General features: G+C 39.9%; 3 gene segments (V, D, J or C); 2 read left to right on the top strand and 1 right to left on the bottom strand.

Moving 5' to 3' along the window:
• LOC117481381 overlaps window positions 1-14,434 on the top strand; it is an 85,968-nt gene that overhangs the window by 820 nt on the left and 70,714 nt on the right.
• Window positions 6,492-14,434, top strand: part of LOC117481379 — a 91,011-nt gene continuing 83,068 nt past the window's right edge. Inside the window, 2 exon segments of the V gene segment in view lie at window positions 6,492-6,801; window positions 6,894-6,983. Of these exon segments, the coding sequence occupies window positions 6,750-6,801; window positions 6,894-6,983 (142 nt within the window).
• Window positions 12,835-14,434, bottom strand: part of LOC117481380 — an 82,285-nt gene continuing 80,685 nt past the window's right edge. Inside the window, 1 exon segment of the V gene segment in view lies at window positions 12,835-13,424. Coding sequence covers window positions 13,102-13,424 — 323 coding nt within the window.

The raw sequence follows: 14,434 nt of genomic DNA, 5'->3' as shown, positions 1-14,434 counted from the left end.
CCACCTGCAGCTGCTGAAGAGGAAGAGACTGACACAGCCCACTGAACTCAGAGCTGACAGGAACCCACCCAGCACTATTCACTTCATATTCTTAAATATACATAATCTTACTACTCATTGAGATTAAACTAGTTAAAAAAACACATTTGATGTAAAACCAGCATTACACACAAACCATATTATGATCTCTGCTTCTCTCTCCAAAGTATTATTTTTACTATTTACATTTTGGAGCAAGGCAGCTTTAGTTGTTCTCAGCTGTTGGTGCTCCATTATCTCCCTGACCTCAGATCAGAGTGATATGATCTCTGTCTCCATCAGTGTTGCAATTCCTAATTCAGAAGATCATGTTTTTGTATCTTCTTTCTTTATTTTGAAACCACCTACCCCACACCAATCTCAGCCCACTGAACTCAGAGCTGACAGGAACCCACCCAGCACTATTCACTTCTTATTCTTAAATATACATATGTTAATGGATTAATGAGATTAAACCCAGTCCAAAACACATTATATGTAAAAGCAGCATTATACACAAACCTTATTGTGATCTCTGCTTCCCCGAATTAAAACAACAAACGCTCTTTATCTTTTCCCCACATGTCTCCACTCGGTGTGCTTCACAGCAGGAGCATCTCTGGCCTCTCTGGAGTTATTATTTCATCATTATTATAAAGATCCTGGTTAAAAATGACAAAGATCAATCTAATGAAGTCTTTAAAATGTTAAACGGTGGCTGATTAAAACCCTCTTATTCACATCAATCAATGAACTTATCCATCAGTTAACCTCAAATTCACATCTTAGTTAAAAACTTCAGGTTTTCTAAAACAGCAGGAACATCCAAGAGACGTTTAGTTTGAACATGATTTGACCCCTGACCCCCCCCGAGACCACCAGTGCAAAGCAGAGGCTTTAGGAATAGCAGACGTACATCAGGATCAGAATCAAGTTTATTACCAGATACTTTGACACATACAAGGAATTTGCTTTGGTGTCTGGTGGTACGAACACAAACAATCTAAACAACACTTAGGACAAATAATATATCACAATATATGTTCATATGGTGATTGTCAGTATTGAGTATGTAAGTCGCTTTGGATAAAAGCATCTAACAAGTAACATGCAATGTAATGTAATGTAATATGGCAAACTACAGTGAATTATATTTAAAGTGGAGGGCTGTGCAGGCATGTGTGCAAACATGTGTAAAATGCAGTCAGAGTTGAGCATGAACATGGCTCTCAGAATTAAGAAAGGAAAAAGAACAAGATGTTGTTCACATGATGTGCAATAATGTAACTCTGTGTGACTGGCGAAGCCACACACAGTCTACTATTCAACATACTTATTAGTGCGAATGCTGTTCAACTATTGTTCTTCAAATCTTTATTCTTCCACACCTTATTATTGTGCTTTCTTCCTGTAGTTCCTGCCTGTGTACATGACATAAGCTGCTCACAACCAATTGCCCCTTGGGGGATCAATACAGTTGTTGATTGATTGATTATTTCAACCAGATTTCGTCATCTAACTACTTCAGCATACTTTCAGCTACAGAGACCATTCACATATTAAAATGTCCAGCTCCTTCAGGACATGTGTGCTATGACTTTTCATGTTTTTGACATTTATACTTTTTAAAATATACCGCTTTTTAAACTTTTATTTTTACAATGTAACCCAATGGGAGTATCCTTCAAATCCTCGTTTACCTACACCGTGTTTAAAATGCTGCTCCTTCAGAATACTTTCAGCTACAGACTTCATTCCAACTTTGAAACGGTCACAAAACATTCAGCTATTACATTTGTATTCAGCTTTTTGATATCTTTTAGAGTTTCTCAATCATCAACGTTTTGGTAAAAAACGTCCTTAACTCGGAGTTCTGTTGCCCCGATTACGTGTAAGGTGGGAGAAGTACTCAGATCAAGTAAAAGTAGTATACTGCAGGGTTAGGCAGCTTGTGAATTTACTACAGGTGTAACTAAAGTCTGATTTAAGAGTTGATTATATTTCACATCATTAATCCAGATCTGTAAAGTAACTTAAGGTGTTAAATAAATGTAGTGGAGTAAAAGTACACCATTTACCTCTGAACTGTAGAGGAGCAGAAGTACAAAGAAGCAAAAGTGGAAATACTGAAGTACCTCAATATAAGTACAGTACTTGAGTGAATCTACTTAGTTACTAACACCACTGCAGGTATGTTATGTGTGTGAGCAGCCCATAATCCACACTATACATCAAATAAATCAATGTTAATTCTGTTTCCAATTTGTTTAGTTTTTCCCCTAGGAAATAACAAAAATAACCTGTTATTATACTGTGATAATACTGTTAAAGAACCGTATCGATAAGCAGTATTTGTAATTGTTTCAATTCGGCCTCATTATTTCACAGTGGCACAGGATCATCTGCCAAAACAAGCACTTTTGTTCATGTTCAATCCATAATATAATATACAATTATAGTTGGATCTTTTTGTCTTGTTATTATTAGCAGAGAAAATGTAATGTTTGTACAACTATATACAATTCATTCTACCAATCTCGGTGGGAACGGGGTTAGGGGGGTCTCGAAAATATTTCCAATTACCCACTGGGGGCCTGACTGAAAAAGGTTGGGAACCACTGGACTAGGAGTCCCACAGAGTGATGGGGGCCGGTGGGGCTGATTGAGAGCGTTTAGCTCCAGGTCCCTGCACCAAGGAAGGGATCATGAAAAGAGCTCAAGGTGGAGAACAGATTGATTCACATCAATATGAAGTTGTTTTGAACGTGGACAGCCAGCAGAGGGCAGCCTGCGGGACAATAAAGTATATCTCTTATATGTATGTTATTAAGCACAGAGGCCTTTGGTAAACTGAACAGACGGAAACAGCAGAGAGTTGAGGAACAGAAAGTTTCTACATGTTCTCCATGAGTCCACAGGGAGATGTAGCCTCTACTTCCTCCACCTCCTCTCTCTCTCTGTTTCTCAAGGACAGGTGTCTGCTTGACGTGTGAAAGGTCATGATTGTAATGCTTCACTGCTCCTCACAGTTTTAAGGTCTTGTGTCACGTAGAGTCTGAACCGTGTTCCTGCACTCATCCTGAAAACTGGAGATCATGTTGTCAGTAACTTTGCTTGTCATGTTGGGCTTTCGGTGTCAGGGTGAGAGACTTTGAAAATGTATCATCTGAAATGATAGGAGTAATGTATGTGTGGTACAATGTGTGTCTTTTCTTTTCATGTTTGCATCCAATGTGCTTTGTCTATAACTCTTTCTATTATAATTTAAACTGCTGCTCCATGTTGTTGGTTATCTAACATTTCACTTCACATTTCAGAGTCTTCTGCCAACAAGTTCCTGACTCAGACTGACACATCCAAGTCTGTTAGTCCTGGAGGGACTGTGACCATCAGCGCTACAGGGAGCTCAGATATTGGTCCTGATCTCAGTTGGTATCTTCAGAAACCTGGACAGGCTCCTAAACTTCTTATATACTCATCATCAACTAGGTTCTCTGGAACTGAGCCTATTCAGTGGTACTAGAACTGGTACTCAGTACACTTTAACCATCAGTAACGTTAAGGATGGTGATGCAGGAGATTACTATTGTCTGGGTGCTCATGGTGGTGGCGTGTTCACACAGTGATTTAGAGCCGTGCAAAAAGCTCCTTCAGTCTGAAGTAAAGCGTCCTGCTGCAGCTGCAGAGGTGAAGAGACTGAGAGGAGGGAAACTGGTCCAGTGAACACAAGAGTCATCAAGCAGAACCACCATGAACCCAAATAAAGCTGACACTCTTCAGTTCTTGATGACTAAACTGAAGGTTAGATTATTGTTCGGCATTGATATCAAAATACATTTAAACGTATCTCTACTAAAACCTGCATAACATACAGTAATCTCTGACACAGACCACTGCACGCTGAGTAGAGAGGAACTTCACCAAACACTAACTATTCACACTAATATGTTGAATTAAACAATGCTTGGAAATAAAGGAATCTACTCTTAGCCTGCAGAAAAATCTATGCCTGATATTATATTTGAGCCATCCTCTCAGCCTCACTAAAAATTAAGTTCACATTAGCATCAAATACGTAATCACAATAAAACTGTTTCATATAATTGTCTTCACTACCAAGTCACTTTCATTGACAATGTTATAGATAAGAAACTTAAATAATGTTCTAAACTAATCCAAAGCTGTATATTGTTCTGCAGATAGAAGTGCAGTATGTTATAAAACCTTTTAATGTCTTACTACTTTAAATAAAACACCAAACACTTCATCATGTTATTTATCAGAGAAAGCTTTATTAGGAACATCCTGAATCATCAACATGACAGTTACTAAGCACACTCTCATCTCTGCTGAGCTTCACACATCACTCTCTGACTTGTTGCTGTCCAACACTTTACAGCAGTGTTGTTCTCGGCCACACAAAGCTTCACTTTCCTCTACAAACATTAAAACTCCTGATGATCAGAGCAGCATGTGTTCTCCTGGGCTCCAGCGGCCCCTCTAGCCCTCACACCGGCTCCTGCGGAGGGACTGGGTCTGGCCGTGGCCATGATGGAGGACCCTGCAGGAGTACAGCTCTCCTGACATCCAGCGCTCCTGGCTCAGGCTCAGGCTGCTGCTGCTGCTGTAGCGTCCGCTCTTCTCCTCCTCCGAGCTGCTCAGGACCCCCTCTGTCACCTCTGTGCCGTCCACCTCCCAGCTCACCACGGCTCCCTGAGGAGAGTAGCCGGTCAGCAGGCAGGCCAGTGTGAGCGAGCCCCCAGAGAGCTGCTCAGAGGAGGAGGGGGCCAGCAGAGAGACGGAGGGCCTGAGCATGGCGCCCGCTGCAGGGGAGAGAGACACAAGGAGCAGATTCACTTCCACTGAGGGACAGACGCTGTGAGACAGAGTCCATACAGGACACATTCAAACATTCAAAGGCTTTATTGTCATATGCACAGTAGCTGCAGTGAATCAGAACCAGAGTCAGAATACCTTCAGTGGTCCCACAGAGGGGACATTCACGCTGTTACAGCAGAAAAGAGCCAAAGACAGCTTCATGTTACGTAGAAGCATGCATACACAAGTATTCAAGTTAAACAAATATTTCATAAAAAAGTTACACAATTTACAAAATACACATCCTGTAACAGTTCTGAGGATTCAGCAGCCAGGTATATAATGCACAGTTATTAACGGCATATATATATATATATATATATATATATATATATATATACATATTGCACATATTGCACATATTGCACATATTGCACATAGGCAATGTAGATAAGGCAATGAAAAGCCCAAGGCTCCTCCAACAATGCAACATACAAAGATGTAGGACATAAAACAATAAAACATAATTCTGGCATTTAAAATAATGAATGTTCTTCTTTGGCACTCATCAAAACTCCTTAAGAGTGACATGAAAGTGTGCAACGTAATGAAGGTGTTAATGTAATGATCATTATATGAAAAGCTTTATCTCTGCTTTACAATGTTTCAGAATGAATAACTAATCTCTGCAATAATTGACTGTTAAGAAAAACAAAATGCAACATCTCATACAGTTGAAGACTTTGTCATCTGTTTGTTTCACTTCCTTTGAACTCTTTGAAACTAACGGACTGTGAACGCACCCTGCAGCGACTCTGAATGTACACAAATACACTTTCATTAGTTTTAACGGATCCTCAGCAGATTTGATAAGAAACACTTGTTAAATGTTCAAATATATTACAATTTGAAAGTAAATCACACTTAGATGTGATGACATAGCAGCTGTTCTTTGGTCAATTGTGAGCTAAAAATGTGTTTATATCTTATTAAAAAAGAAAAGTAAAACGTACATATAATTCACCGTAACATCTTCTTTAATATTTAAATAAAACTAACTTCGCTTAATGTTTTTCAATTCTTCAGCCAAGCTTTATAGATGTAAAAAAATATCAACATAATAAATATTATCCAAAATAATGTCTTGATTTATCATATTCTGATGCAAAAGTAAATGTAATGTTTTGTGTTAGAAAATACAAATCTCTGGTACTTACAGTGAAAGATGAGTTTGGTTCCTCCACCAAAAGGCCACCACAGTGATACAAACTCATTAAGTGGCCGTACAAAAACCTCCTGCACTGTCAACAAGCATGTATCCACTGAGAAAGCTCCCTGATCTCACTGATAACAGAGACAAATATACAGTTTTTAAATTAACAAAGCTTTTCTAAAGATATGGATTACATCTCTGGAAGAATAAATATGATTTATGTCATTTTTCATCACTTTTCTACACCTGGCAGAGAAACCATTACAGTCTGCTACACAACTAACTTTGTCAGTTTTATATTAGTCTCTGGTTAAATGAACATGAGGCTTTTAAATAATAGTTATTAACAAATGTATTTGAAACAGAACTGAAACATGTTATTTATCTACAGTGAATCTCTGTATGTATGTTAATGTCAGACAAACAGACATATCATACCAACCACAGTGGACACAAACTCAAATCCTCATCTCCACTCCTGATATAAATATGTTCTTCCATTCAGATGATAGACGGTGTAAATCCAGACAGCTTTCCTCCTGGTTTCGTGTCCCACGTTGCCTTCAGTGTGCTGAGAGCAGAGACATCATTTCCATAGAGAGGAGGCTTTGCATGGTCAGCTGATCCTCCAGTGAGAAGGTTTATAGTCCTGTGAGTTCAACACTGCAGGACTCACATCTGTCAGTCAGCAGAAAGCACCATGACTCTCATCACCATCCTCATCTGGACGCTGGCCTGCTGCTGTTTCACAGGTTCATTCACTCTGCAACATTTCAAACATCATGTGCTGCCTTTCCTCTCCTTTCTTTCTGCTGAGAAATCAATGATCTGTTTTTGTGTGCAGGATGCAGCGGTCAGGTGACTGTGACTCAGCCTGCAGTCCAGACATCTGCTCCAGGATCCACCGTCACTCTCACCTGTAAAACCAGCAGCAAAGTTTATACCAACTGCGGTAGTAGTCGTGAATGTATGTCCTGGTATCAACAGAAATCTGGAAAGCCTCCAACGCTCTTAATAAAACAAGTGAGCATTGTTCATTCAGGAACAGAACCTCGGTTTAGTGGCAGTGGAAGCGGCTCTGAGTTCTCTATGACCATCACTGGACTGAAGGCTGAAGATGCAGCAGTTTATTACTGTCAGAGTATTCACAACATAAACAGTGCTTGGGTGTTCACACAGTGATTTGTAGTCGTACAAAAACCTCCCTCAGTCAGACTGCAGAGACTCTGAGCTGTTACAGCAGGAACCACCTGCAGCTGCTGAAGAGGAAGAGACTGACACAGCCCACTGAACTCAGAGCTGACAGGAACCCACCCAGCACTATTCACTTCATATTCTTAAATATACATAATCTTACTACTCATTGAGATTAAACTAGTTAAAAAAACACATTTGATGTAAAACCAGCATTACACACAAACCATATTATGATCTCTGCTTCTCTCTCCAAAGTATTATTTTTACTATTTACATTTTGGAGCAAGGCAGCTTTAGTTGTTCTCAGCTGTTGGTGCTCCATTATCTCCCTGACCTCAGATCAGAGTGATATGATCTCTGTCTCCATCAGTGTTGCAATTCCTAATTCAGAAGATCATGTTTTTGTATCTTCTTTCTTTATTTTGAAACCACCTACCCCACACCAATCTCAGCCCACTGAACTCAGAGCTGACAGGAATCCACCCAGCACTATTCACTTCTTATTCTTAAATATACATATGTTAATGGATTAATGAGATTAAACCCAGTCCAAAACACATTATATGTAAAAGCAGCATTATACACAAACCTTATTGTGATCTCTGCTTCCCCGAATTAAAACAACAAACGCTCTTTATCTTTTCCCCACATGTCTCCACTCGGTGTGCTTCACAGCAGGAGCATCTCTGGCCTCTCTGGAGTTATTATTTCATCATTATTATAAAGATCCTGGTTCAAAATGACAAAGATCAATCTAATGAAGTCTTTCAAATGTTAAACGGTGGCTGATTAAAACCCTCTTATTCACATCAATCAATGAACTTATCCATCAGTTAACCTCAAATTCACATCTTAGTTAAAAACTTCAGGTTTTCTAAAACAGCAGGAACATCCAAGAGACGTTTAGTTTGAACATGATTTGACCCCTGACCCCCCCTGAGACCACCAGTGCAAAGCAGAGGCTTTAGGAATAGCAGACGTACATCAGGATCAGAATCAAGTTTATTACCAGATACTTTGACACATACAAGGAATTTGCTTTGGTGTCTGGTGGTACGAACACAAACAATCTAAACAACACTTAGGACAAATAATATATGACAATATATGTTCATATGGTGATTGTCAGTATTGAGTATGTAAGTCGCTTTGGATAAAAGCATCTAACAAGTAACATGCAATGTAATGTAATGTAATATGGCAAACTACAGTGAATTATATTTAAAGTGGAGGGCTGTGCAGACATGTGTGCAAACATGTGTAAAATGCAGTCAGAGTTGAGCATGAACATGGCTCTCAGAATTAAGAAAGGAAAAAGAACAAGATGTTGTTCACACGATGTGCAATAATGTAACTCTGTGTGACTGGCGAAGCCACACACAGTCTACTATTCAACATACTTATTAGTGCGAATGCTGTTCAACTATTGTTCTTCAAATCTTTATTCTTCCACATCTTATTATTGTGCTTTCTTCCTGTAGTTCCTGCCTGTGTACATGACACAAGCTGCTCACAACCAATTGCCCCTTGGGGGATCAATACAGTTGTTGATTGATTGATTATTTCAACCAGATTTCGCCGTCTAACTACTTCAGCATACTTTCAGCTACAGAGACCATTCACATATTAAAATGTCCATCTCCTTCAGGACATGTGTGCTATGACTTTTCTTGTTTTTGACATTTATACTTTTTAAAAATATACCGCTTTTTAAACTTATATTTGTACAATGTAACCCAATGGGAGTATCCTTCAAATCCTCTTTTACCTACACCGTGTTTAAATGCTGCTCCTTCAGAATACTTTCAGCTACAGACTTCATTCCAACTTTGAAACGGTCACAAAACATTCAGCTATTACATTTGTATTCAGCTTTTTGATATCTTTTAGAGTTTTCAGGCCGTTTTAGATGATATAATGGTTGTCTATGGGATGGACTCTTCAGGGCGTGACATCATCACTTAGAGTGTAGGGTGGTGCAACTGCCTGGTTTGGCACCCCCACTATAACTTTGTCAAGGGTGGTCATACTCCCACCAAAATCACACTGGTGTTTGTTGTCCCCCTCTAGTTTGTGCACACTAAAGCATTTTACTCTCGGCTCAGCAGGTGAGAAACTAAAGAGGGGCTTCCACATGTGGCAGACCAGGTGTTGGTGCTGCCGGAGTTGGCACCCCCACTATAACTTTGTCCTAGATAGTTGTACTGTCACCAAAATCACACCGGTGTTGGTTCTTTCCATCTTATCTGAGAAGGTTTTTCATCTTCTGTCTAATGTTATGTTGGTGTCTCGTTTCGGTCATAACGCCATTTGCTGGTTTCAGAGTTATCTAACCGACCGTACTCAATGCGTCAGGTTGGGTAGTACTGTCTCTGACCCTGTCACCTTGGAGAAGGGAGTTCCACAGGGCTCTGTTTTGGGGCCCTTGCTCTTTTTATTATATGTAAACAATATTTGTAATCAGATGCAATTTTCTACCTATAATATGTATGCTGATGACACGATTGTATACTCATGTGCTCCTTCTCTGGATGTGGCCGTTTCCAATTTAAAATCTGATTTTATCACGCTGCAGCATGCGCTTCTTGATTCTAAACTGCTATTGAACGGTAAGAAAACCAAAGCAATGCTTTTTGCTCCCAAGTCAGTGTCCTCTTGCCTCTCCATTGACACCCTTGCTGGCGTCTCTGTTGAGTTTGTCGATACGTACAAATATCTGGGTTTTTGGTTGGACAGAAATCTAAACTTTAAACACCATATTGAAATTTTAACTAAGACATTGAAATTCACTCTTGGCTTCCTTTACAGACTTAAACGTTGTTTTTCAACTTCTTCCCGTAAAAGGTTGGTCTCTGGCTTATTCCTGTCCCAGCTTGACTACGGTGATACAATCTATAGATTTGCCTGTCCCACTGTTTTGGCCAAACTTGACCCACTCTACCATGCTGCACTGCGATACATATCAAATGCACCCTATAGGACTCATCATTGCACACTGTATAGCCTAACTGGATGGTCCTCACTTAGTATGCGTGGGATGCAGCAATGTTTTTTATTATTATAAAGCCATTTTAGGTAAGCTTCCACTGTATATGAGCCAGATTTGCTCCAGTTTGTGACTCTTACCTCAGATCCAGTGCCTGGATACAGTTCCAGGTTCCTGCCGTACGGACTGAGGCTGGAAAAAGGAGTCTTTTTTATTATGGTCCTTGGTCTTGGAATGACCTTCAATCAAGCATCAAACTGATGGCTCTTGTCCCTATAGCCTGTTTTAAATTGAAGTTGTCTGAGGTCCTTACCACCAGCTGCTCTTGCAGTAATAAGTAGTGCACCTTTCTTACTGTCCCAAATGTGCTCAATGTAGTGACTGCTTTTCGTCTTTTGTTTACTTAGTTGTGTTCTCTGTATTTTATATGTCTGTGTTATGTGTAAGAACGTGTAACGTTGCTGCCTTCTTGGCCAGGTCAGCATTGTAAATGAGATTTTGTCTCAATGTTTTCATCTGGTTAAATAAATGTAAAACATTTTTTATAAAGCCATGGAAAGAGATGCACGATGCAACTTAGAGACAAAATGACCAAAGAGAGAGAGGAGAAAATAGACGCAACAAGTCCACAAAGAAATGCAAAATGATGAGAAAGAGGCATGACGCCACAAAGAAGTGCTAAATTACTTCATAAAGAGGCAAAACAACTACAAAGAGACACATACACACTCTAGATTGTTAAACAGGGCGACTGCAAAGTGATAAAGACTCACAAGAGAACTTTGCTCCGATAAAGAAGGGACTTTTATGTCACTGTATCTCAGATTCTGTGCATGATGTGAAAGATTCAAATGTCTCTACATACTCCTATTTCGACACAAGAGGGCAGCATTGTTGTTTTTATGCAGATGTAACACAGACAACTCTCAGAGAAGATTTGTTGGGCTTGATGCACAATTATCCAGTTTGTAAATAAGGTTATTGCTGTTTTTACAGCTGGTACTGGTAGTCTACATCCAGGGTGATATACTGATTTGAGTCTACAGAGAGTTCATTAACCAGCCTTTACATACATAGGGTTAGTTTAGTTTAATGTTCAAACTGTTCTTCATATAAAATATTTTATATTAAGTAGCTATATTTTATTTCTCTGTCTCTGGGCTGTAGTGGATTTGAAATAAATTAACGCTGAAGATGCATGAAGTGACTGCTGTATGGGAGCTAATGTGGGCCTCATATAGTCATACAAGAACCTCCCTCGTATGAAACAGCGTACAGAGTGCTGAGCTGTGACCTGACCTGAGGTTCTGATACGCACCACCGGCACAAACGTACAGAAACTACATGAGCCCCAGTCAGAGGGGAAGTGAAACTCCAATGTTCCCCTTTCCTAATCCAGATGTTCAATTATATACATAGTCACTAAGAACAAAAAGGCCATCTCTGATGAGAGATGAATGTGAAACAGGATCTACAGTGTGACACTATGTGACTAGTACTGTGTTGCACATTTATTAACCCGGCAATACATTAAAATGCATAGATCAGGGGTGTCTTGTACATTTGAATTGACCCTAAGCCAATTCTAAAAGTATAATGGAATATTGCCCACACCTGAAACTTCAGCTTGTCTTATATTATACTTCTTAAATATATATGTTGACATATATTACACATTAGTATTCATGTATTAATAAGCCCACTTTTCAAATAAATTCAGTCAATTTAAGTTGAAAACATTTTCTAACAAATCTTAGTTGATAAAAAAAAGCCCAATAACTTATTTGCATAAAAAGCTTGAAATATATACTTCATATTTCCCCTTATCTTAAGCAATCTGAGGCTTCTGTTTTAAGGGATGAGATGCCAACACATAACAAAATAAACGAAACCCTATTAAGAGCTGTGAGCTTTCTTAAATCATATTCAAGTAACAAGCATGATTTACTTACATTTGATTGATTTTGCTAATTTATAATTAATGTATGAGGCAAAATACCTCAAATCTAGTGAGTGGCCCAGCCCTTTGTATGTTTTTCTCTATGTTCAAGGTTCAAGATTTTTATTTTGTCATACGAACATAGCTACAGTGTAGTTATGACGATGAAAATCTTAGGTCACAGGCTTCAGTCTGAAGTAAAGCGTCCTGCTGCAGCTGCAGAGGTGAAGAGACTGAGAGGAGGGAAACTGGTCCAGTGAACACAAGAGTCATCAAGCAGAACCACCATGAATCCAAATAAAGCTGACACACACTCACAGACACTCTTCAATACCCTGTTTCAACTATATTATAGTCATTCAATTCAGTCTCTTTATGAGGGAGCTGGGAAAGTTAGATTCATGTTGAACTATAGCCACTGATATCAACATATATTTAACACTAACTTTATGAATGGCTGTACAAAACAATTATTACTATTAGCACGTTCCAAACACACGCAACACAATTTAAATCGTGTAAACACACAATGTAGTAATTTACACTCCACTGTCCCACAGTCATTATAAATGATATTAATATAATACGAGGTTTCATACTGAAGGTATTCATACATCTTTCTCACAATGAACATATGAATTAAAGAAATACAAAGACAGTGTCTCATTTTAATCAACATTTTTATTTAATGATGGTTTAAAGCTCACGCCACATTGAGATGAATGATGAGTTTCTGTTGGAGTGAAACAAATGAAATCCAGTTGAATTGTGAGCTGATGAACAAACAGGAGAATATGCAGGAAGTGAGGATTAGAGAGCAGCACTAACAACTGAACAGAGACAGCAGCAACATGTGAGCAGAGGAGATGTGTGTCTTCATGAAGATCTCTACCAAAGAAGCTGCTTCCTCTCCAGACAGGAAGTGATGCTCTACTCCGAGCAGCGGGCAGGGTCCAGGCTTTGAGTGACAGGGCTCTGTCCACTCAGACTGGCCTCACAGCTCACTGAGCCCGCCCCCCTCCAGCGCTCTGCAGAGAGGCTCAGGGTGCTGCTCCAGCTGTAGCAGCCGTCGCTCCCCAGGACCTCCGGGCTGTGGGACCCCCCTGAGGAGCTGCTGCTGCCCCCCAGCTTCCAGTCCAGCCTCCAGGCCGAGGGGAAGCCCCCGCTGGCCAGACACACCACGGTGGCACTGCCCTGCTGCAGCTCCTCTCTGGAGGGGGGGAGGACGCTCAGGGTGGGCCGCTGCACACCCACTGGAGCAGGGAGGGAGGGGGGGAGGCAAAGGAAGACATTAGAGTGAACACTTGATTATAAGGTCCTTTTTTGATGTTGTCATTTTGCTGCTGTCAAATCCTTGAGTCAGTACTTTACGATACCAGTCACCTCTGTGGAAACATTGGTATCACTGCCTTTTTTAATTTACATTTGAGTGTTGTATGTCTTTTAAAAATGGACCTTGAGTCTCTTCAATAAAGCTGATGATGATGATGATGATGATGATGATGATGATGATGATGATGATGATGATGATGAGGAAAAGTAACAAACTTGTGTTTTCTTTTAAAAGAACATCCATAACATTCATCTGTTTGCAACTTACACATCATTTATCTCATATATCATATTCCAATTACTTGTATATAGACTCTCCTTGCACTATTGTATCTGTGTTATTGTGTTGCTCTGTGGGAGGAGCCTGTGACCTAAGATGTTCATTATCATATCTGCACTGTAGCTCTGTGGGAGGAGCCTGTGACCTAAGATGTTTACTCACATATCTGCACTGTAGCTCTGTGGGAGGAGCCTGTGACCTAAGATGTTCATTAACATATCTGCACTGTAGCTCTGTGGGAGGAGCCTGTGACCTAAGATGTTCATTAACATATCTGCACTGTAGCTCTGTGGGAGGAGCCTGTGACCTAAGATGTTCATTCACATATCTGCACTGTAGCTCTGTGGGAGGAGCCTGTGACCTAAGATGTTCATTAACATATCTGCACAGTAGCTCTGTGGGAGGAGCCTGTGACCTAAGATGTTCACTAACATATCTGCACTGTAGCTCTGTGGGAGGAGCCTGTGACCTAAGATGTTCATTAACATATCTGCACTGTAGCTCTGTGGGAGGAGCCTGTGACCTAAGATGTTCACTCACATATCTGAACTGTAGCTCTGTACAAATGACAATAAAAGCCTTGAATCCTTGAATCCTTGTATTTCATCAAATAAAACAGAACAAGTTGTGCTGCTGTTACTCTCATAAATC

The sequence above is a fragment of the Trematomus bernacchii genome, unplaced genomic scaffold, assembly GCF_902827165.1.
Source record: "Trematomus bernacchii unplaced genomic scaffold, fTreBer1.1, whole genome shotgun sequence".
NCBI lineage: Eukaryota > Metazoa > Chordata > Actinopteri > Perciformes > Nototheniidae > Trematomus > Trematomus bernacchii.
The sequence above is the reverse complement of the archived record's forward strand: the minus strand, read 5'-3'. Positions and strand labels throughout refer to the sequence as shown.